Consider the following 24,337-nt stretch of genomic DNA (forward strand, 5'->3'; position numbering starts at 1 on the left):
AAGACAGCTTGGAAGCAGAAAACTTAAACTTAAATTTCCTCTTTTACTTAATAGCTGGCTGTCTTTGGAAAACTGGTTAATATCCCTGAAACTATTTTGCTTTCTTTTCTGTAAAATGGGAATAATGAAACCATATTTGCTTGTTGTAGGGAAGGTTAAAGATAAGGCATCTGATGTGGTCAGCAGAGTCATTTCATGTTGTTCTATTTGTACTGTGAGCACATTGAAGCCAGTGGGCTCTTTATGTCTCAATATGGTATTTCTAACATACTAACATGATTTAAATCTGAAAATATGATACTATTGATTACTTGGGTAATTACCAGAAGTGGAATTATGTTAGTATACATGAAATGATCCTTGGGAATTGAATAGCTAGTTGTGATTTAATGTCCATAAGTCTTTATTCTTCTTGGCTAATTGTGATCTGAATTTTTATCACCAATAGATAAAAACATGGACTTTGCAATCAGAGAGACTTGTCTTAAAGCCCTGGAGTAGCCACTTTATAACTGTGTGAGCATTTTACTTGCAACTCTATATTTCTATAAAAAAATAGTAATAATATTAATAATACCTGAAAAAGTTATTGTGAGGATTAAATGAAATAACACGTTTAAAAAGCTTATCACAGTGCTCAATACAGAAAACTCAATAAATGTTAACTACTCTATTATTATAGTCATTATCATTGTTATTACTAATGCTGTGGCACTTTTCATCTCTCTTAAGAAACCAAACAATCTTTACACACTTTTAGAAGTATAAAAGTTATGAGTAACAGGACAGATAGCAATAGTTTTGGAGAAAGATATATAACCAGTATTTCGTTGGTATTAACATGGGGAGACAATAAATGGAATAATTTATTTTAAGGGTTATCACATTTTGATTAGTTGGGATCCTTTCAAAGTCTAATTCATCCATTATTTTATAGCTTCATTTTGTTCTTATGCTGCCAAACATTGATAATTTCTATAATTCTTTAAAGACTGCAAACTTATAAATGGCATTGTTAAAGTAATTTACCAAAAAAACTGATTAGTACTGTAATAGAGCAATAATGAAAGAGATAATTGTAGGAAAAGAAAAGGAAGACCTAATTCATGCACCTGGATAACATACTTGTAAGACTAATTTATTTTATTGGTGAAGTCATAAAGTCTAATCTAAAAAAAACAATGACAACAATAAATATTGCACAAAGATTTATTGAAAGAAAACAAGATATTTCATAGTAGATCAACATCCTTGACATCTGTAATCAAGATTGATGTTGTCCTTAAAGAAGAAAGTTATGGATTCCTACTATATCTATCTATCTATCTATCTATCTATCTATCTATCTATCTATCTATCTGTCACTTATCTATCTACCTTACTGTCAAAGAAAAGGTTATTGCACTCTGGTCCTAAATCATTATGAAAATAATATTCTTATTTGGCATAATATAGATAATAAAATTGTGAATTGATCTAATGAGCGTATTTGAAACATGAAAAAAATTGCATTATTTGTGGTTTTTTAGGTGACATCCTATTATCCTTTAAAGAAAATAAAAAAGACCTGAGTGGTAAAATATTATGCAGTTCTAATTTAATTCCTATATCATTTTGGTTATTGTCATTTTAACAGAGCTTTAAAAAGAATATACTTAAAAAGACTATTTTTTAATAATTGATAAATATTTCATATTCTTTTAATTCATTTGCAAAAGGCTATATTTCTAATATATCCATCCCTTGATACTTATAACTGGAGTGGAATCAGATATCAGTTAATTTTTAGACTTATTCTGCTCTGTTCCAAAATGTCCCCTTAGAGACTTTCCATCTGTATCTCCTAATTCTGGCTTAAGGCCGTTCAGTGAAAAAAAGTGCAGGGATTGCTAGGGTAACTTCAGCTTCGGGATCTACTTCTGAATACTGTCTAAGGACAAAGAGTCCATCCCTACAGTCTCCAATGGGCTCCTTTCTTTGCTTGCTGGGTAGATTAGAGTGCAAACTATGTTCAGAGGAAACATTTTGAGGACAGTCTCCAAAAGATCTTGTTCCACAGTATAGATTTTCTAAATTTTTTTTTTTCTGTGCAGTTTGGGATGTTTTCTATCACCCTTAAAACCTTTTCTATTTGTTATTCTCATTCTTTGTTTCCTGAGGTAATTACTAACCTATGCACAAATTGATATGGACCTACATACTGGATTATGTTCTTAGAACTATTTTAAATTTCTGTGAGAATATCTTTCTCTTCTGTCTAGGCTTTGAAAAGTCTTAAATAAACGTTTACTTTTAGCTCAAACTGAGACCAGGGCTTAAAATTGCAGTCCCTTACATATGGAACTTGCCCTATTCTCAGGGAGCTTTAACTTTAAGAGGCAATTTAGCTTTGAGAGATTTCTTCTGACTAGAGAAGAAGAGTAGTAGGTCAGAAAAGATAACGAAGGGACATGGGAAGAGTGGGAAGAGGGAAGAATAGTAGGATAAAGGCAATTAGTTAGGTTTAAGTTATGGTTTGAAGGATCTAAAAGAGATAGTTTAAAGGATTTTAGCTTAGTCAAAGAATTCCTTAAGAAGATAATTTTGGAATCTGAGTTTCTTTTGGAGACTTCCTCAAACCAAGGAAAATCCAGACAATTGAATATTTGGGATTTTTTTCCCTTTTTGTTTTAAGGCTTTTTTCATATAAACAATTTTATTCATATTAAAAATTTCCCAAATTTGCCTATATTATTGTCTTAGCTTGGGCTGCCACAATAAACTACCACAGACTGGGTGGTTTAAATAACCAAAATTTATTTTCTCATAATTCTCAAGGCAAGAATTCTAAAATCAAGGTGCCAGCATGGTCAGTTTCTGTTGAGAGCTCTCTTCCTGGCTTGTAGATGACTGCCTTCTCACAGTGTTCTTATATGGTGTGAAGAGAGAGAGTGAAAGCTCTCTGGTGTCTCTTCTTATAAGGACACTAATCCCATCATGAGGGCCCCACCCTCATGACCTCATCTAAACTTAATTATCTCCCAAAGGCTCCATCTCCAAATACCATCCCATTGGAGGTTAGGGCTTCAGCAGAGGACTTTTGGGAGGACACAGTTCAGTCCATAGCCATTGTCTGTGTTGAAATTATTCCATTTAGAAAGATAGCACTTGAATTAGACTTATTGTAAGAAAGCATTTAAGAGATAAACCTGTGAGAGTCTAGCAATAGTTGGTCCAGGTGCTTCTGCACCTTGTGTCTATACACTGGAACATAATAGTTGGCTGTGTCTAAGAGCACACACAAGAAATCTTTATTCCCTGATAGTCGAATGTTTGGAGATGAGACATATCTGGAAATAACTGTCATGGACATAACAGGACAAGCTGAGGAAAGTTATCGTAAGTTTCTGATAGGTGCCACAAGGCAAAGTCTGTCCTATTTAGCTGTTGATTAAACAAGATATTTTATTTGTTAGTTCTCTGGGCTGGCTCAGGTGTCAGTCTTGTTGAACTTATGTCTGTCCTCTGCCTTGTGTATTAACCTATATATACTCACTAAAGAGAAAGATGAGAACAGTCAAGAAGATCAGCAATATTTTCAGTAACAAGACATATTGCTACCAAGTATGAATTTTTAAATCTGATCAGATAATCAAAAGATCCCTTAAAGCCAGGATCAATCTCACACACAATTTAGTACTACAGCCAGAGAGAGCATTCTTCATGCTTTACTAATATCTAACTGCCATTTGTTCTTTTTCAACATGACAAAGAAAGAAGATAAGTGAAGGTGAAGCGCAAGCGTAGCCATTTGAAACACTGACCCTGGGCTACCTCTATAAGGATTTTACGAAGCTGGCATCTTTCTCATAGCTAGTTTAGGTTCTTGCCAGCTTATCAAAAAGTCACATCTTTCAAATTCCTTTAACGTCTTTATCATCCATTATTTAATAAGAACACTAATCTTGGCTTCTGTTTGCTATATTCGTATTTCCCATAGTAAACGCTAGAGCTGACATTACTGTGATGTCATATTCTATGATGGCGGATTGGACCAGTAATATTAATGACATTTTCTCATCCTACTGTATCCATGTTTTATTTTATGTTGTCACAAATATAACATTGATAATCTAAGAAAGAAATATTATATATCAGAATTTGAATCTGAATATTAAAAGCTCCTATTTTATATACACATAGTATTTGAAAAATACCCTTATCAAAAAGGTGAAAAATGTCATGGGTCTGTACAAATTATTTCTCATGTGAAAAGATTTGACTATTAGCCAGTCATGCTAGAGAGCTTTTCAAAGAGTGATACTTTCTCTGGGCAGAGATCAGCAGCCTTTCAGAAATGATGTTCCAGTGAATGTCTAAAGGAAAGTCTGTTGATTACAGTAATTATCTCAAGACCTTGTGGACTGAGAATCTTCATTTCACCCTGGAATATGAATTAAATTGTGCTGGTGTCTTATTTAGATGTACATAATTTCTGGACATCGCAGTGCTGTAAAATGTAGATGTGACTTGCATCTGTCTAGGAAGGCTAATGGGGCTTGAGGAAAGGGAATGTTGTAACAAAGAAAATGATTCTTCAGAATTAAGAGATTTATTAGTAAACTATGAAAAGTTAGATCCTTTTAGGTAACTAAGTCTTTAAGGAGAGACCTAGAGGAAATTAAGAGAGGTTTGATATTGCTGTTGTTCCTTCTTCCTCCCTAGTAAACTGCATGGTACTCGTATGGAAATCTTGGGCTGTTACAGTTACTTGTCATATTTGGTTGAATGCACAGAACATTGCTATATATTTTGACTTATTTGATTATGTGTTCCTAGAGCCTTTTATTTTACTCATTGGACTAGCAGTGTATATTTCTCAAGATTAGCTCTTGTGGAAATTTAGCATTTGTTTATGAATTGAGAACTTTGGTCCTACAGGATGAAATACCAATGAATTTGGCTTGATATTTATGGCTCTGCATAACTTGGTCCCCTATGCAATTTTTACCTATGCCATTATACTTCCTGATTTTACCAGCTCAACCATAGATTGTAGCTGTGCTAATTTCCTCAAAGGCCATCCTTATTCTGGCTTCTATATCTTTACTTAACGTTTGACTATCTACCTCTTTTTCATCTAATCAGATTGTACTCAAATTAGTTGATAGTCACTTTCTCTTCTAAGTGTAAATTTAAATATAGAAAGAACAGACTCCTAAATATTAGGCAGTTACTTCACATGAAGTGGAATGGAAGGTGGCAAACGGAAGATAATTTTTCTTTTTTTTTTTGGCAATTCAGAATCTGTTTAATGATAGCAAAGAGTGAGCAGCCTAAAACCATTAGCTGCAATATATTTCAGTTCTTTGTGTTATTTAAATCATAAATACACCTTACACATTTCTTTGTGATTTGTAATTCATATGTAAAATTCTGAAGAGTGGGTCTTCTTTTTAGGAGATAATTGAATAATTTATTTAACTTCTTAAAAGTGAGGATGAACATTGTGTAGGTTATATTACTCCTCATACTTCTGCAAAGTGAAACCCATTAAATAACCGTCAGTACTGCAGAACTAAAGACTAATCAATTATGTCTCATAACCTGGGAGAAATTCTTCATATACCTAATGTAATTTCTTCAACAAAGATTAATAATTCATTTGATACTTGTTTTTTTATTCTGGTCAGCCAAAAAGGTATTGCAAAAAAGGAGCAGAGAAAAGGGAGAGGGAGAGGGGAGGGGGGTTGGAGGAGGAGGAGATTTATTTGTCATATGATAACATTGACTATATTATGTTAGAAGTAAAAGCAGATATATGAGGAAAAATAGAAAGATTTAGCTGTTAGAAAAAGTCTTGTTTATTCAGTAACTACTCATTAGTTGATAATATTCAATCTAGTTAAAAAAATTAGAGACCGAAAGATGTGAGAGAAAATTTACTGAGATGTTTTGGGAAAAAAGAAAAGAAAAAGAAATTATCTAGACTACTTCTTACTAGAACCTGTGTAGTCCAACCACTAGCTTCTGACAGTGTTGAAATCAAATAGTAATAATTCCCTGAATGGGCAGGGACTTTTTTTCTGTTTTGTTCAGTATTGTATCTTCAGAGCCTAGAATATGGCTGGCCCAAGTATGGACTTAATAAGTATTTTTTTAATAAATTGTCTTTTGTATTCAATTAAATTACATAGGATATGTATGTAAAGTGACTAGTCATTCAATAACTATTTTAATTTGTATTAGATTATAAATTCCATGCAGACTAAAAACTAAGACTTGCGTTGATACCTTAATACATATTGTGTTTCGTGTAATAATCATCAGTATTGAAAACAAGCAAACATCTAACTCACAAATTACCCAAGGCGAAACAACTTCCATTGTGCTGGTAGGAAAAGAAATGCGAGGTGATCATGAAAGCTGACACAGGTGAAAATTAGATATATTTTTGTCTAATAAATGGCAACACCTATAGGAAAAATATATTCAACATAGTTTTATTTACATATAATAAACAGAATTTTAGGAAACAGAATTTCCTTTACCATAAGTTTTAAAAGATTTCTTTTAAAAGATTGTAATGTAATCCAGGTAGAATATGTTTCTTAACATGTGTAATGTTGACACACTTATCTAGAAAGAGTGACAGTAAAATGCGTTTTGGTTTTACTCCCCTTCCCCTGAGGACATTTTCTATTGCCTGTGTGGAATGCTTTGCAAATTCTTTATATTCTACTATATCAAACACTGTCTTTCTCTTACGTTTTTAAATTTGTGTGTGTGTTCTAAAGTCTAGGATATCAGATTGCAGAAATTTTAGGTTAAGCATTATTTAAATGACTTAGCCCTTGTCGTGCATGTGCCAGAATGGGTAACAACTATGATTTCATCTTATGCCTGGAAAATTCATAAAGTATTGTTTTGGGTGGTGGAGCAGATACTTATTTGTCTATATTTGCTGTTGCAAAATTGCTCCAAGGATAGCTCTAGGGCTCTTCCAATGTTTGAAATGAGAAACATAACTGGGAAAGTCAGCACATTTACCAGACAGGTTTTTTTTTCCTCTGGATGAATTGAATATATGTATTTTGCTGTTTATATTATTATTTTTTATTTCCATAGTATTGAGCTGCAGAGAAGTGCTGAATGAGAATTTTAACTATCAATCTCTTGTAATTTTCATTCATAGATTCCACACACATGACATGTGGGCAAGTCTTTGTGGCACTTATGTCAAGAATTTTTTTCCCCGTATCATTTAGATAACAATTCTAATGAAAACCTGTCCAGGGGCATCAAAATCTATTTTTGTCATTAATTATAAGTGCTCTTTGTGATTGTATTGTTTATCTGTTGCTGCATAACAAATTTTCCTAAAACTTAATGGCTTAAAACAGCAGACATCTTTCATCTTTTGTGATTTTTATGGGTCAGGAATTCAGACAGGGTGCAGCAGGGAAACTTTTCCTCTGCTCTACGATGTTTAAGGCCTCAGCTAGCATATAAAGCTCTTTCACTCATGTTCAGTGGTTGTTGGTAGCTGTCAACTGAGGGCCTTGATGCAGCTGTCAGCCAGAACATCCATGTGGACTTGGTTTCCTCACAACATGGTGGCTGGTTTCCAGTAGCAAGTGTCCCAAGACAGAGGCAGAAGACACGGTGCCTTCTGTGACCTAGCCTTGAAAGTCACATGGCATCACTTCCGTCACATTCTTTTAGTCAAAGCAGTCACAAAGGTCATACAGGTTCAGAGGGAGGGAACTGATATCTTACCGCTCAAGTAGAGCGTCACAAACAAGCAGGATGGGATATACAGTGATGTGGCGAATTTGGAAAGTACAGTCTACCACAGTGTGTGTTAACAGTCCTGCAAAGTTTAACATGGAAAGTTTAATGAACAAAATATGTACCTTCTACTTGAATTACTCAGAAGCAGTAGACCACAGATGATGATGTCATTCTAATATTATGTGTGGAATCTGTGCCAATGCTGATGGACTTACAAACCTCTAGTGCTACTGTTGTTTCCATATATAGTCTTCTGTGGAAGCCAGGAAAACACCTAACCTAGGGTCTTATACTCTAAAGGGTAGCTGTGCGGATAAAGAAATGCTGATAAAGTTTTTAATACCCAGGTTATCAGAAAGCAATAATAGTTGTGGATATGACTCTACTCTTTCTGATGCTCTCTGTATATTATATGTGTATATGTATGAAATGTATGTATGCATGTATTATCAGTATTATATATATGTATATATGTAGTATGTATATGTACATATATACACACACATACAATTACACTATTTACTTATTTATCTATTTATTTGTTATTTATTTATTTTTTTTCGTGAGGAAGATCAGCCCTGAGCTAACATCCGTGCCAATTCTCCTCTTTTTGCTGAGGAACACCGGCCCCGAGCTAACATCTATTGCCAATGTTCCTCCTTTTTGTTCCCTTTTTCTCCCCAAAGCCCCAGTAGATAGTTGTATGTCACAGTTGCACATGGTTCTAGTTGCTGTATGTGGGACGCCGCCTCAGCATGGCCAGACAAGCAGTGTGTAGGTGCGCGCCTGGGATCCGAACCCCGGCCGCCAGTAGCGGAGCACGCGCACTCAACTGCCAAGCCACAGGGCCGGCCCCACAATTTATTTTTAAGTACACTAACACTCTAGATCACATTTGGAAGAAGACAACCAGAATGACAAGGTAATAAACTCTCCAGCTTTAGAATTAGTGAAGCATGAGCTGAATAGCCTGAAGGGACATCTGTCAGAGATTTTGAGATGGAAGAGGGTAGTAGTAGGAGCAATAGAGATTTAATCATTAGGTGGGAGGTTGGACTGAAACTCTTTTTAATTATTTATATTTCACTTAATTATTAATATTAGTAAAAGTAATTCTTTAGTCCTTTTCCTAAAATGGCTATTGTATTACTTTGGTGGTGCTGCCATAACAAAGTACCACAGACTGGGTGGCTTAAACAACAGAAATTAATTTTCTCACCGTTCTGGAGACTAGAAGTTTGAGTTCAAGGTGTCCACAGGTTTGATTTCTTCTGAGGCCTCTCTCCTTGGCTTGTAGATGCTGTCTTCTCTCTGTTTCAACTCATGGTCTTCCCTCTATGTGTGTCTGTATTTAAATCTTTTCTTCTTATAAGGACACCAGTCATATTGGATTAGGGCCCAGCCTGATGACCTCATTTTTACTTAAGAACATCTTTAAAGACCATTTCTCCACATACAGTCACATTCTCAGGTACTAGGGGTTAGGCTCTCAGCATATGAATTTTGTGGTGAGACAAACTTCAGCCTAAAACAGCCATCAGATAATATTTATTAAAATAAATAATAAATTTTTATTTATTTATCTCTCTATTAAAATAAAATAACACTTTATCCATAAATTTCCTACTCTGCAGTCAGGAGGGATTTCTAAATGTTTGTTTCACGTTCAACATTCAGGAAAGCCATTGGCTATTTCAGCTTACGTTTGATGTGTCCAGAGCACATTTCTTTTTTTTGGTGAGGAAAATCAGCCCTGAGCTAACATCTGCCAATCCTCCTCTTTTTGCTGAGGAAGACTGGCCCTGGGCTAACATCCATGCCCATCTTCCTCCACTTTATATGGGACGCCGCCACAGCATGGCTTGACAAGCGGTGCGTCAGTGCGCACCCGGGATCCGAACTGGCAAACCCCGGGCTGCCGCAGCAGAGTGCGCACACTTAACCGCTTGCGCCACGGGCCCGGCCCCCAGAGCACATTTTTGCCTGCCCCAAACATAGCAGTGTTTGAGTTAGAATAACAAAATAAGTAACCTTACAAACTGAATTCATATTTTTGCATTGTTATGTATTTCTCTATCACTGATGAGGTTCCAGTTTTATGCTAGAAAATATTTGCACAACGTAAAGATTTGTGAAAAGAGCTATTCAAAAGCTGAGACAAGAAATAAAATGAGATTAAACATGCAATTTCAAGGAACAAAATTTTATAATAAACCTAATAGCTGTCCAAAAATGTGTCACTAGATGAAAGGTTACTATTGATACACAACAACAAAAGTACCAAAATTTGGATCAAGTGAGATAAACCTGACTAAATTTAATGTTGCTTTTTACATTTTATAGTTTTGTCCAAAGTTTCCAGGATATATTAATTTTCAGGTCTATTTCTGTATGTTTTTCCTCTAATCAGTTTTTGCTTTAGGATACTAACAATTTCTATGCAATTCATTGACATCTGTGAAAAAAAAAAATCCCAAGATGATATTATCCTTACACAGTTTGGTTGTACAACATAGTTTTAAAATTTAAATTGTTATTTAAATTACCTCAAGTAATTTGAAGGTCTTTGCTTCCTGCTTTTGTCAATTCTTCTTTCTCATCTGTCTATACTTTCACTATATCTTCTGTTTTTGTAATATACTGAGAATTGTGTTTTATTTTAATAAAGGAGCAAGTAAATTTAGACTAGTAATATGGGTTTGAAATAAAAGTGTTAAAATGACTGAACACTCCCCACTCTTGTTTTTTCCCCTCCTTTCCACTACACTGCCACTTCCAATGATAGGAAGCCCTCACCATGTCTCACGTCATTTATTTCAGTAGTATTGTCGGTGGTCTTGCCTAATCTTGTTCCTGTACTTTGATGTTGTCCAGGCTCTTTGTAGAAAATATATAGTTGATCATGCTGCTTCTTTGTTAAACAATTGATAGGCGATTCTCATTAACTTCAGAATCAAATACTAATGTTTTAGAGTTGCTTGGAAGATCCTTAGGTATTGGCAATAACTTTTATCTCCGTTCTTCAATGTCTTGTGTCTTGTCTAGGCCCCAGCTGCATTGAATTATTTGAATTTCTCAAGATATGTGACATTTTCTCATATCTCATTGCCTTTTAGCACACTCTTTTCTATGCTTGGCTAGCATCTTTTCTTTTCCATAATGCCTCAGTTCATTTTTCTTCAACCTCTCATTTATTAGACAAATATTTATTGAGTCCCTCCTTTATGCCTGGCACTGTGCTTAGTAACAGGAGTGAACAAGATAGCAGTGTTCCTGCTATTCCAATCCTGCTGATTACTTTACCTGGCAGGCTTCTATGATAGCACTTCCTATATGTTGTGATTTCCCCACTACACTAAGTTACATCATGGCAAATACTTTGTCTTTTGTCACCATCAGTCTTGTACCTATTACAGTGCCTGGATGTAGTATAGCTCAGTGAATGCTGCTAATGGAATGAATGTATGTACCTGCTTTTGCTCAATGTGTGTTTGTTTATAGTCATGATGTAATGACATTTTATCTGCTTATTTTTCAATTCCCCTTTCAATTCTGGACTCTTATTGTTTCATCAGAAGAACCTTTTATAAGCACTGAATTAAGGATGTTAATTCAAATATTTAGAGGTTTACCAAAACTAGTATGTAATACCAAAATGTTATTGTTGATGGTGTATTTATCAACCAGAGAAACAGAACCAGTTGCTTGGCTTATGTAATTGTGGGGACTGGCTAGGCAAGCCCAAAATCTGTGGAGCTCACCATCAGGAAGGGCAGGCTGGAACTTTTGCACGGGCAGAATTTGTATCTTCATCAAGAAGCCTCAGCTGCTCTTAAGTCTTTTCAACTGATTGGATCAGACCCACCCAGATGATCTACAATAATCCCCCTTAACTGTAATGGGCTGTAATCATATCTACAAAATATCTTCACAGCACATCTAGATTAGTGTTTGATTGAATAATGGGGATCTGATGTATCAAAAAAAAAATCAAAACTAGTTATAAATAATAATATTTGGTAACATTCTTACCTGGTAAACTTCTTACCTTTTCTCCAGCATTTTCTTAAGCAATTCACATGCATTAACTCATTTAATCCTCACAATGCAAGAGGAAGATATTGTTATTATTCATATTTTACTAATGAGAAAAAACTGCAAAGACAGGTAAATTTGATTTGAGAATTTATTCCTCTAGAAGATATACATTTCACAAAAACATGTATTTTTGTCATTTATATTTACAAGTATATCTCAAGCACCTATAACAATACTGGACAATAAAAATCAACAGCAATTGATTACAAATAAATTTGAAAATATGTATTTTTCTAAATTATATATCTTTCTTTGCCATGGGTAAATTTACCTAATAATGAGTTTCATCGTAACACTTGCCACTCATTCTCCAGTGGAGCAATAGGAAAAGAGTTGTTCTAAGTCATTTTGAAGGACAGAGCTTGAAACTTGAAGCATTTGTATGAGTCAAAACTCTATGTTCTGAGGCAAAGTACTTAATGATTATACAGTTTTCTTAGGGTAAAGAATTCAGTTGTAAGAATATTATTGAATAGAAATGTAATTGAAAAAGATCAACTATTAAACTATTAATTTTGCTCTTCAGAACCCTTGATACATTATATTTAAATGAGAATCAACACAAAGTAAGATCAATAGCGTGGGGACTGGAGGCAAATTTGTTGGTTTCTGGTTTTGCTAGTCCCAAGCTCTGTGACCTTGAACAGCGTAAAATGGGGATAATAGAACTTACCCCATAGAATTTGCCTGAGGGGTAAAGACGATAAGTGCATAGTTAGTACATAGAACTATGCGTACCACGTAATGTCATTTGAGCGTTTGTTAAATAAATGTTACCTTTTTGCTGAGTTAAGCTTTACCAGTGGGTTGTTCCGTGGTAAATATGTGGATCTTGGATATTTGGAGAGGAAAATAGGAAAGTGAACACTCTTCCAAGTCAAAAGCAAATTGTTTTCTTTTAAGCCTACAGTTTGTTCATTGATAGTAAACTATTCTGGTGAATTGGGATGGTGACTTCAAATGTAGTTATACATGATACTTAGAAGTTAACTGTATTCTAGGCACCTTCGGTAATTTGAATGTTTTAATTTTGCATGAAAGAAAAAAATGCCTCTGCTAATAAATCTTCGGCATTTTTGTGAACATTTATTAAAATATATTGTTTCTTGGTGCTTTAAAATTGATTTTATAAATCAAAAGACCAAACAAAGATAGAAGTTCAGTAATTAAATGAAATAGTTTTGATATATCAAACTGGAGAAAAAGAGTAACACAATTTCAATGTTTAGGTTTTACATCTCTGTTTATTATGAGTGTGAAAGAAACATTTGTAGAATACAGCAATAATGGAGAATCATTTCATGTAATGGTATTGTTTGTGGTGTAATAAAAGGTTACATGACAAAGTCAGACTACTCAATTTTAAACCTAGAAATGATTTCTACTGTGCCCCAATATTTGCAGATTTCTGACTTAGGGGCCCCAGTGGGTTTAATCATCCTTGGTGTTCATATACTTATAACCACCTAGAAAGAAATGAGAGTAGTGCTTAGAACAAAATCTTAGGATAAGTAAGTAAGTAAGTAATTCTTGTGACTCTCAAACATTTTTCCTCATTTTTAAACCTGTATATGTATAATCTCGTAATCAAATGTCAGTTTCTCATGTCTGAATCATTCTTCTCATATTAACTGATGATTGTGACAACTGACTTCCTTTAGATGCAATTCCAGCATTTCTACATTCGACCTTCACAGAATGCCCTGATTAGTGACCCCAATCTTGACAGAAAGGCTCCGTCTGTCTAGACAGAATTGGGGACTTTAATTTTTCAGTCAGCCTTACTCTGACATTCTCTAGTAACAGAAACCTGTGATGGAATTTTCTGCACTTCATGCAATACATTTAAACAAATATTCCTTTCACAAAAGAGCAAATTTAGCGTATAAATTTGTAGGTTGGTGCCTCAAATTATTATTTGCACCTTGGTTGGAAGTAATAGTGAAAAACATATTGATTTTTCAGCTCATGGGTGTTGGAAAGTTACTTGAATATGCAATGCCTTGACACTGTCTCATATTTAAGTTGCCTTATGAAATAATTATCTGCTGTTCCATAAGTTTACCTTTTTAAAATTTAGAAGTGAATATAATTTTCCATACATTATTAAAGCTAGCTTTATAAATACAATTAAGTAATGTGAGTAATTAAAAATTGGGGGAGTTTCTGTTTGTTCCACTCTCTGCTTTCTCCTAAAGCCACAGTTCTTTCCATCATGTGAGTTTGATCTGAATAGTGAACCATTTGCATTTTGATGTGATTTGGAAAGTACAGAAATCATCCCTGCCTCAAACCAGGGTTCCTACAATTTTGACAGTAGTTAGACATGCCACTATGATTCAGTCACTTAGATTAACAATTAAAAGACCTGGTAGTAAGAAAATGCATTAATTTGAGGGGAATCCACAAAATGAGGATTATAATTTTAACAACAAACTAGATCAGTCATTTACAGTGCTTTCTGAAAAAGTGATTTTTGTTTCTCTTTTTGGGGAAGGGGAAGCATTCAGAAATGAAATTAAATTTAATCTGATTAAATAAGAAAAATAGTTTTCCTGAAGGAATTTCAAGAAGTTCCGTTGTTTTTAAGCCAATATCTGTATTCCACACCTCTGTTCATCTGCTCTGTTTTCATGATTATATTTCAACATATGTTTTATTTTTCCCGTTTATAAAAGTGAGAAAAGATCACTATAGGAAATTTGGAAAATACTGAAAAATAAAGAAGAAAATGAAATCACTCATTATCAGATAACCCAAACTTTAACTTCTGTAGTAATTTTTATACATTTACCTTTAGTATGGTGTAGTATATAAGCGCAATCTTTCTCAGTTATCGGAAAAATTTGTATTCTTGTTTCACAGAGTTCAATATAATTAGCAAACCATATTAAATTGGGTTACTTCAGTTCTCTTTTTTAAAGAAATTTGTCTTACAAATTTGAACATGTCTTACAAATGTGAACAAGTGTGAACTACACTGTTCCATAAAAACTGTATACTGTTTTCTTCTTATATCTCTAACATGTTTAAAAATGTTCTCATTGTCTTATTAATGAAGTAGTAAGATAGAGACTTGTGTTGGCAAACAGTTATGATTCTCACTTTATTTCCATTGATCTTATGGTATAATTTCCTTTCAGAGTCTGGCAATAAATCAGCATTTGTGTCAGAAATATTTGAATTTTTCTATCTTAAATAGAAATTTGTAAGGTGTTTTATCACGGATATTAAATAAATATCATTTTAAAATATGAATTTCCCTGATTCCCTCTGACATCCATATTCTTTTGTAAAATGCTTTAGGGCAACAAAATGACTATGATCTTTCCTTGAAAAGCAAATGTTTAAACCCCACTAACTTTAGAGGTCTTTTTTAAACTTGAAATTTCCTTTCAATCTGTATCATCAATGTTTATTTTAATGGAAAATATAATGTTTTCTCCTTAGTTAGTAATATTCATATTATGCTTCAAGAGTAATTTATGCCTTTGTGGCATGGTAAAATATGAAAATAATATCCAACAATTTGTATGCTAACCAAATTACTACACAGCGTAGTTCACATCAGAGCCATTGTGATATAAGGTTCTGATTTCATTTTATTTTAATTTACTCTTTAAATGTGGACCATAGTTTTGAAGAATATCTTTTGCTTTGTCAGAATATAATGATCATGTAAATATCTGCTACTCTTGACCCTCAGAAATTCTTTGTCTTCTCAGTGACATATTGCTAAGATTTATTTCTTTTTTTCTTTCTACCTCAGAATGAAAGATAGCCTAGGCGTATTCTTTGTTTTGAAAAATCTGTACTTCTCTTTTATTATTCCATTCACTTTTTTTAAAGTTATAACTTCTCTGTTACTTATTTGCCTAACTTCCGTTTGTTACACTAGTTCTTGTATCTTATGATAAATGAAATTTAAAGATATTAAAACTTGAGTGTAATTTAATTTCAGCCAACTATAAAAGCTCAATCATTTACATGGAACTCCCAATCATCCATCTTCAGACAGGTCCATTAATTGTCACTTTCATCATAGAACAATTGATGAGGCTTATTTGCTTATTGACTTAGTTATTCATTATGTTTTAGTTTCAATACTTTTGAGTGCAATGTCAGTTGTTCCATCCTCTAGATCATAAAAATTAAGTATTGATACTCATTTTACCTTGAGTAAACAAATGCTGAAATGTTTCTTGTTCACTTACAGCATTTTCTCTGCTCCCTTCTCTCTTTTCCTTTTTAAAAATAACTTAGCTCTATTTTCCCTCATAGAGATCTAGGTAGATGCTTTCGCCTAATCTGGTCAGAAGCTTCTTGCCCTAATACTTGAGAAAAGTCTCTAGAAGATTAAATCAAAGCTTCATTAAGAACTTGGGGGGAGCGGGGACATTTCTTTCTTGTCCACAGTAGAATCCTACTATTAAGCGTATTTCTTGGAACATACCAGTTAGTTCACTAAATATTTATTGAATAAGTGAATGTTATCCCAGAGGAATGAATCAGTAATGTTCTTCTTAGTCTGTTTCTTCACTAGCAGTGTTTAAGGTAACAGTGGATATTTAAAATATACTAGAGTTTTCTTCTCCCAACTATGGTAGAATTGTTTGTCATAGACTCAAAGCTCATGCCAAGAACAAGTAGAGAAAATTAAATTAAAAAAACAAGAAACAAAAGTCTGTTTGATGGTATTGGAGAAATTATGAGGAAACCAGGGCTTCTCCTCCTTGACACATACGAGACACTAATCTTTGTCTCGAGCACCATAAGATTGTTTTAAATTCAGCTCTGCTTTTAGTGGTCATCTATTTTATATCTCAGACTCTGTCCCTAAGCAGATTAGTAATTCTGCAGATATTTTGAGGGGAAAATTGAAGAACATTGGGATCATTTTTTACACCTCTTTCTCTTTGAGATCATGGCCCCGCACTTCTGGGCTGACTTGCCTGCCCCTATTGTATTTTTCCTTCTCTTTCATTAATGTGTGCCGTCATCTTTGGTATTTGCCTCTTTCTATGTTGAAGAGAGGGTTAATTTGTTGTCCCCCTCTTAGTCCTTGAAATGATTGCTTAGATCAGTGATTATTGGCCTTTCATTTATAATCAACTCAAATATCACTCCAGCACTATCAGTTTTCATTTCTTTGCTGCATTTTCATTTCCATTAGCAAATTCATTCCTGAAATTATCCATTTTTGTAAAATGGTGTTATTTAACTAAACCATGTAACTGAAATTTGTGCATACCAGAACCACATAAAATGAGGACTGAATATATATATATATATTTATTTATTATCCATTTTTATCAGGAAAATATAAATTAAAGCTACAATGTGATACCACTATACACTTATAGAAATAGCTGTATTAGGCAGAATTCTGAGATGACCCATGACTCTAGCCCTTGTATAATTCCTTCCACTCGGAAGATTATAGGACGTCACTAATGTAATTATGTTACATGGCAAAAGGGAATTTGCAGATGTAATTTAGGTTACTAATCAGTTGACTTTGAATTAATAAAAAAGGAGATCATTTGTATGGGCCTAACCTAATGACATGAGCCCTTTAAAATCAGAGAATTTTTTCCCATCTGTTAGCAGCAGAAGAAATCAGAGAGATTTGAAGCATGAGAAACTTCAATGTGAGGGATGTTATCCATTGCTGAGATGGACAGGCCATTGGCCACTGATCTGTGAGTTGCTTCTAGGAGGTCAGAGTGGTCACTGGCCAACAGGCAGCAAGGTAAAGGAGACCTGAGTCCTATTACCTCAAGGAACTAAATTCTGCTAACAACCTAAATGAGTTTGGAAGTAGATTCTTCCCCCAGAATCTCTAGATAAGAGCATAGCCTAGCTGACAACTTGACATTGGCCTTCTGAGACCCTAATCGGAGAACTCAGCTGAACCCACCTGGATTTCTAACCTACAGAACTGTGGGATAATAAACATGTGTTGTTTTAAGCTGCTAAATTTGTGTTAGATTGTTATGCAGCCATAGAAAATTAATACAATATTAAAATTTTAAAAAGAATAAAAACTGGTAAAACCAAATGTTGGTACAAATGTGGAACAACTGAAACTTACTCTGTTTTGGGGAATGCAAATTAGTATGATCGGTTCAGAAAACTGATAGGCAGTATCTACTAAAGCTGAACATAAAGCATATGAACATACCCTAGGAGCAATTACAGCTTCTACATATTTTTACAATATAAATCATTTGTACACCAAAAAAAAAAAAAAAAGTACAAACAGGTTTATTTTATAGAAATTTTGAAATAGCCCAGACCAGAAAGAATCCAAGCATCCCTCACCAATAAAATGTATAAATGTATTGTGGTGTGTTCATTCAATGGAGAGTGACAAGCTGTAAGAATGAATCAATTACTGCTACCCATGAATGAGTCCTACGAATGTGTGTTGAATGAAATAAGCCACACATAAAAGAGTCCATACACAGAAGAGTATGATCTCATTTATGTAAAGGTCAGCGATAGGCAAAACTAATCCGTGGTTATATAACTGATAACAATGGCTAAGTTGGGAGGCTACAGTAGCGATTGGGAAGGGGTACCACAGGGAGATTTAGGGTACTGGTAGTGCCCTGTTTAATGATCTTGATGCTGACTAAACAGGTGTGTTCATGTTGCAAAGATTAATTTAACTGTGTGTGATTTGTGCACTTCTCATTTTTCAATGAGATGCTTTATTTAAATGAAGGACTATAAAGTGTTGGCAACACCTTTTCCACTGTGTGGCTTAAAAAAAGAAAAATTGCCTAAGGTCATTCAGCTTGTGAGTGGAAAGACTTAGAATGGAAAATGATAATTAAGGATAATTTAATGATAATTAATGTTTTAGTTGAATTATCTCTCATTCAGCTGAAAATAAAAGAGAAAAAAGAAAAGTGAGAATAGTCGATAAATAATTTTGACATTTACAATTAATTTTTTTAATAATACAGTTTGCCGGGAGGATTCATACCACTCTGTGGTGTCATGTGCTGCTGTAGTTCTCACGCCTGTGGAACCAACAATAGAAATGAAGAAAAGAGAAGAACTGAAATTTCCTGAACCTTCCAAACAGTAAGTTGTTCATTTGATTTTTCAGAGCTTTGTCAAACTAATTAGATAACTGATCAGAATTAAATCTCTCAGAAATTGTGATTTATAATGAATGTATTAATACTAGTATGTTGAGAGAATAGAAATAAATTTTGTACAACATTTTAAAAAATCAATTTATCCTATATTGCCTCAGTGAATTTCCATGTCTTCTAACTTTGTGTGTTTGAACCATACGCCATTCAAGTTTCATTTTGTTACCTTGTCTTAGGGACATGGGTAAGTGGACTGAAACACTTCATTTCCTTAGCCCTGTGATTGTGGATGTACTGCTCTTGGATTGCTTATTTTATAGTTATATGTTTTAATGGTCTAAAATGTGATCAGTTTTTAATGTAAACTTTTTTGCTTTAAGTTGGTTTGCATTTTTATAAGAAATGAAAGCTATTCTTTTTAACTCTTTTTATTATCCCAAATTAAAACTTTGCATTATTTAGTGCTTCCATATTTTTTGCCATTTAAACAGATCAAGCTTCATTTAAATTTAAATTTGATCTTATATTGAATAAATGATAGATTTCTTTTCTTATAATGACTCTAAAGAGAATTAAATTCACGGTAACACATGTAAGAGACATGACTTGAAATAGCGAGTAAACTAGCATTATTTCTAGTTATGCATTAAGTAAATCAAAAGGGAAAACCTACTGATGATTTTCTAGTGAAAGTAGTGCCATGCCTGCTTTAAGGTCTCGGGTTGGAGACTACGCAATGTATGGTGTTGCCGTGGATTGATGGCTGGACCACCACATGAATGAGGTGCAAGTTACCTTGAAGCACCTAATATTTTTCCCCATTGGGTTACGCTGTATCATACTTGTTTGTTTCTTGATGTCTTTCTACTGGATAAGCTCCTGAAGACAGAGTTTCCTGGAACTGATAATGTCTGATACTCTTTGTGAAATCAATTAGAAAATTTCTTAATGTTATATTCCATAATGTTGAATTCAAATGGAGCAATGTATATATTTGATTGCATGAAGATATTCAGTATTAACATTCTCATTATAGAGAAAAGAAATACCAATTCAGAAAGTAATGATTGTAATTCAGTTTTAATACAACCTAGAAGTGAAAACAATTTAACTACTCTTAATATAGTCTAATTTTTAGGTTCCAAAAGCCATTTTTGTCTAATAGGAGGAAAATTACATCTCATATATGCCAATTGAATTATATTAGAAAACTCAAACATGTTTTCCTGCAATGTATATATGAGTTTACATAAGTTATCTATATATTTGTAAATTAGATCTTAAATTCTTTTCATTATCTTTCAATGACTTTGTTCAAAACTTGTGAATAGTGTTATTTGCTTATATAAAATGTCTTTTTTCCCGTCTTTAGCTACTTCATAAATATTCATTCTTCTTTATTCTGAGGTATATATTAAAGCAGACAGCGTTTGTTAACTGGCTATTCTTTTTCTTCCTGTTACCCTACATCCACTCTGATACTCCTCTGCATTCTCTGAATCTACTTTCTTATTTAAACATTCTCCCTCAACAATATCATTCATTCATTCATTTGAATTTTGTTATTGTTTTTGTTTTCATGAGCCAGAGGGACCTTGGTTAAAATCTTAACTCTGCTACGTATTAGATGGAAATTGGGGAGATTTTATTAAAACTCTTTGTGCTTTCATTTCCTCTTCTGTTAATTGGGGTGATATCACCATCCTTACAGGGTCGTTGTGAGTATTATGTGAAGTGATATTGGTAAAGGACCTGAAATCTAAAAATTCATGAAAATATTAGTTATATTACTCCTTTCATAGCTTCAGCTATCGACAGTACCAATAAATTAACAGATACATATTTTTCTCTTAAATCCTCTTCTTTATTCAAATCTAATATATAGTTGTTGACCTAACTAGGGGTCCTGCCAGCATCTTATACTAAGTATGTATAAAACCAAATTAATGACTCCTCTAGCCTGCTTAAACTTTTGATTCTTTCTGATTTCTATATTTCTGTATTTTTCTTTTCTTAAAATCTCAATATGTTTTCTCCCTCACATCTCACATTCAATTAGTTATTGATTACTTGATTAATGTCTCTTTTATAGTCTTCTTACCATTTGAGCTGACCAGGAAGGCATATACATCTCATATTTTTAAAATTTTTCTAACGTATATATTCAATTGTGATCTTAATGAAGCCATTCAAATAGTGGTCATCTATCAAATGGAGATTACATATGCCCTCTGTGCCTCACACTGCTACTTTGAGAATTAAATGATAGGTGTGAATATATGGCAAGAACACAATATACATGCAAGGCATAGTGATTAATTCAAAACTCTTATTTGCCAATGAGAGAAGCTCCAATGCAAATTGGTTTCATAAAAATCAAGGGTGGTGGATGTTATTGGCTCATGTAATTGACAAGTATAGAGTTAGAAATTTCCTCAAGTATGGTTGAGTCTGGTACTCAAATGATGTCATAAAGGGTCGTTCTCTCCATCTGCGTCTCTTTACTCTGCTTTCCTGTTTGTAGTTTCCATTTTCAGGGAGATTCCTCTAATGATGACATTACTGCCTTCAGCAGCTATTGGGGTGAATTTTTATCTTTTCAACAAATCCAGTGGAAAGTGATGGTTTGTCTTTTCCTTTAATCAAAACATAAAAGCCCCAGATTTGAGTGTCATTGGCTTTGACTAGCTTAGCTTGTTTGACATGACTATGCTGAGGCAATTGCTGTGTCCAGGAGTATTTGATGATATGATTTGCTAGAACCAGATTACGTAACAAATTCTGGAGCCAAGAGTGAAGATGAGAGCGGAAAGGTGATTCCACACTTGAAATATGCGTGATGGTGATAAAAGAAGGCAGGGATGGATGCTAGGAAGTCAAAACAATGGATGTTCAATATAGATAGTAATATTATCACCATTAGTTTTAAAAGTCGTACTCTTTGTTATATTTAAACTATAGACATTGAAATATTAACATTAAAACACAATTATGTATATCTTTATTTCTTGTTTTAAATGATTTTTCACCTATTTAATTTTATTCATATTGTTTGATCTAGCTGTGCTATTGAGAGACGATATAACTTGGTGGTTAGGAATTCAGGCCTTGGGCTAGTTTTTTGAAACTTTCTTAACCATAATATGTGTCTTTTTAATGTGGAAGTTACTTTCTGTACCTTACAATAAATATATTAGGTAAATAACCATATCACATTTTTATAGATGGAGTTACCAGAACCCTGTGGGGTATTAGTTTTGTGTATTTTGGATTTCCCATTAGGAAAAATAACAACTCACCAATAAAATACTGATATATTAGAATGCTTTAAGTTGAGACCTTGTCTTTGGATACTTAATATTTCCTTTAAATTTAGGATGGAATTATTTCCTTAAGTAAATTTTCCCCTCTAATTTTACAGGCTTCACATGATAAACCATTGAGTCTTTGAAACATAGGACTCATAGAGTCATGTAATTCAGAACTCAGCAAATCTCTAGCTCAGAAGAACTGCAATAATCTTCTTAGTATATGGGCTTTGGAATACGTCAGATTGCAAATAAGAAAGAATATGAGGATATTATAATCTAAGTGAAGAGGTAAAACATACACCTAAAAAGATAAATCATGGTATAAAGGCACCAGATGCTGTTTATTCAATGTCAGGTATAGATTTTAGTTAGGCATATAATTGTTTAAAATTAGGTCAGATTTATTGATATATCAGTATAAATTTATGAAAATAAACCCAGAATATTGGTTTTAATTATACCATTGTATTGATATTTCATTTTAGAATGTAAGAAACACTTCATGACTGAAATATTTGTATTATCTTATCAACTTTTAGTCATTTTCTGGTGGTAGATAAGTATTCTGATTTTGATGATTTGTTTTTAAATATTCTTATGTATTTCTCAGCTTTTAGACATATTCAACAAGAAAAAAATAGGAATTATTAATTCGTATTAGGAATGAAGTATAACTTTTTCAGCATAGCAAGTGATAGAGAGAAAATAGCTAAATCTTTTAGGAAAGAAAGCTACATCCTGAGCACTATAGTGGGAGAGAGTCAGAGCTTTTCTCTTGGTGATATATCTAAAGTTTATCTTCCTTCAGAAAACAAAGGTGTGAATCTTACTTCAGTTTTCAGTCTCATCTGATTGGTAGCTCAGAATGCCATGAAAAGGATAAATTTGCTAGAAAAATTTAAAAATCTGTTTGATCCCAAAAGAGTATACAATTTTCAAATATTTGATCATAAGCGTAGAATGTTGGGATCAAAGGTTTAAGTGTGCAGCTTTATAAATTTATAAAATCCTAATATTAAAAATATGTCCACATATCCAGCCACACTCACTGTGTCACTCAAACCTATACATTTCTCAAATCACAGTTATGTGGAAATGAGCACCTAAATGTACATAAATTTCAAACTCTGAAGAGAATGAAAGAGTACTGCTTCCATGATTGGTTATGGATTTTATCTTGTGCTTTTACTAGAAGTATGTTTGTTGAAATACATATACTTGGTTTGAACATACCATGGCTCAGTATCTGAAATGAAAGGATTTTATGGCCATTGTAGATTTAGAACTCTAGGTGAAAGAAAGAGAGAGAAATTATTCTATTCCTTCTTTGTCCATTTCCATGTTTTGTTTGTTTGTTTGTTTGTTTTTGTGAGGAAGATCAGCCCTGAGCTAACATCCATTGCCAATTCTCCTCCTTTTTTTTTTTTTCTCGTTTTCTCCTCAAGGCCCCAGTAGATAGTTGTATGTTATAGTTGCACATCCTTCTAGTTGCTGTATGTGGGACGCCGCCTCAGCATGGCCGGACAAGCGGTGGGTTGGTGCGCGCCCGGGATGTGAACCCGGGCCGCCAGTAGCGGAGAACACGCACTTAACCACTAAGCCACGGGCCTGGCCCCTGTTTGTTTGTTTTATATGGAGAGATCTAAAGTTCCTAAGAGATTTGATTTATTGTTTCTATTTGTGGAAATGAACCTAACATGCTGTCATTCCCTCCAAGTTTCAAGGCCTCCTGTAGGGCTTCATTTTGTTAACATGAAGAAGGTTCATTGAACTGCTTCTGAAAGGGCACAGATGCTATCATTTAGTACAGCAAGTCTTATTTTTTAAGAATGGCTAAAACTAACCTATTTTATTCTTAGAGGATACTTAAGTATACACATTTAAAGTTCTATCAGCTCTTTTTATTTGGTTTTGTCTGAATGAATAATATATGTTAAAATTGGAAGAGTTTAAGTACTCTCTAATGTCATCTATAAAGTTGTTACACAAACTCTGTAGTTGTACTGGAGACACATCAAAGAGTCCTATTATCAGCTAATCTCCAAG

At 33.7% G+C, this 24,337-nt stretch overlaps 1 protein-coding gene across 3 annotated transcripts in view; it reads left to right on the plus strand.

Annotated features, from left to right (window-relative positions):
• The window catches only part of CCSER1 (coiled-coil serine rich protein 1), a 674,289-nt gene that overhangs the window by 279,118 nt on the left and 370,834 nt on the right, over window positions 1-24,337 (plus strand). For all 3 annotated transcript variants that reach the window (XM_058547509.1, XM_058547511.1, XM_058547510.1), the window contains exon 5: window positions 18,846-18,966. In XM_058547509.1, the coding sequence (XP_058403492.1) occupies window positions 18,846-18,966 (121 nt within the window). The remainder of the gene's footprint in view (window positions 1-18,845; window positions 18,967-24,337) is intronic.

The sequence above is a fragment of the Diceros bicornis genome, chromosome 8 (genome assembly GCF_020826845.1).
Source record: "Diceros bicornis minor isolate mBicDic1 chromosome 8, mDicBic1.mat.cur, whole genome shotgun sequence".
Taxonomy (NCBI): Eukaryota; Metazoa; Chordata; class Mammalia; order Perissodactyla; family Rhinocerotidae; genus Diceros; species Diceros bicornis.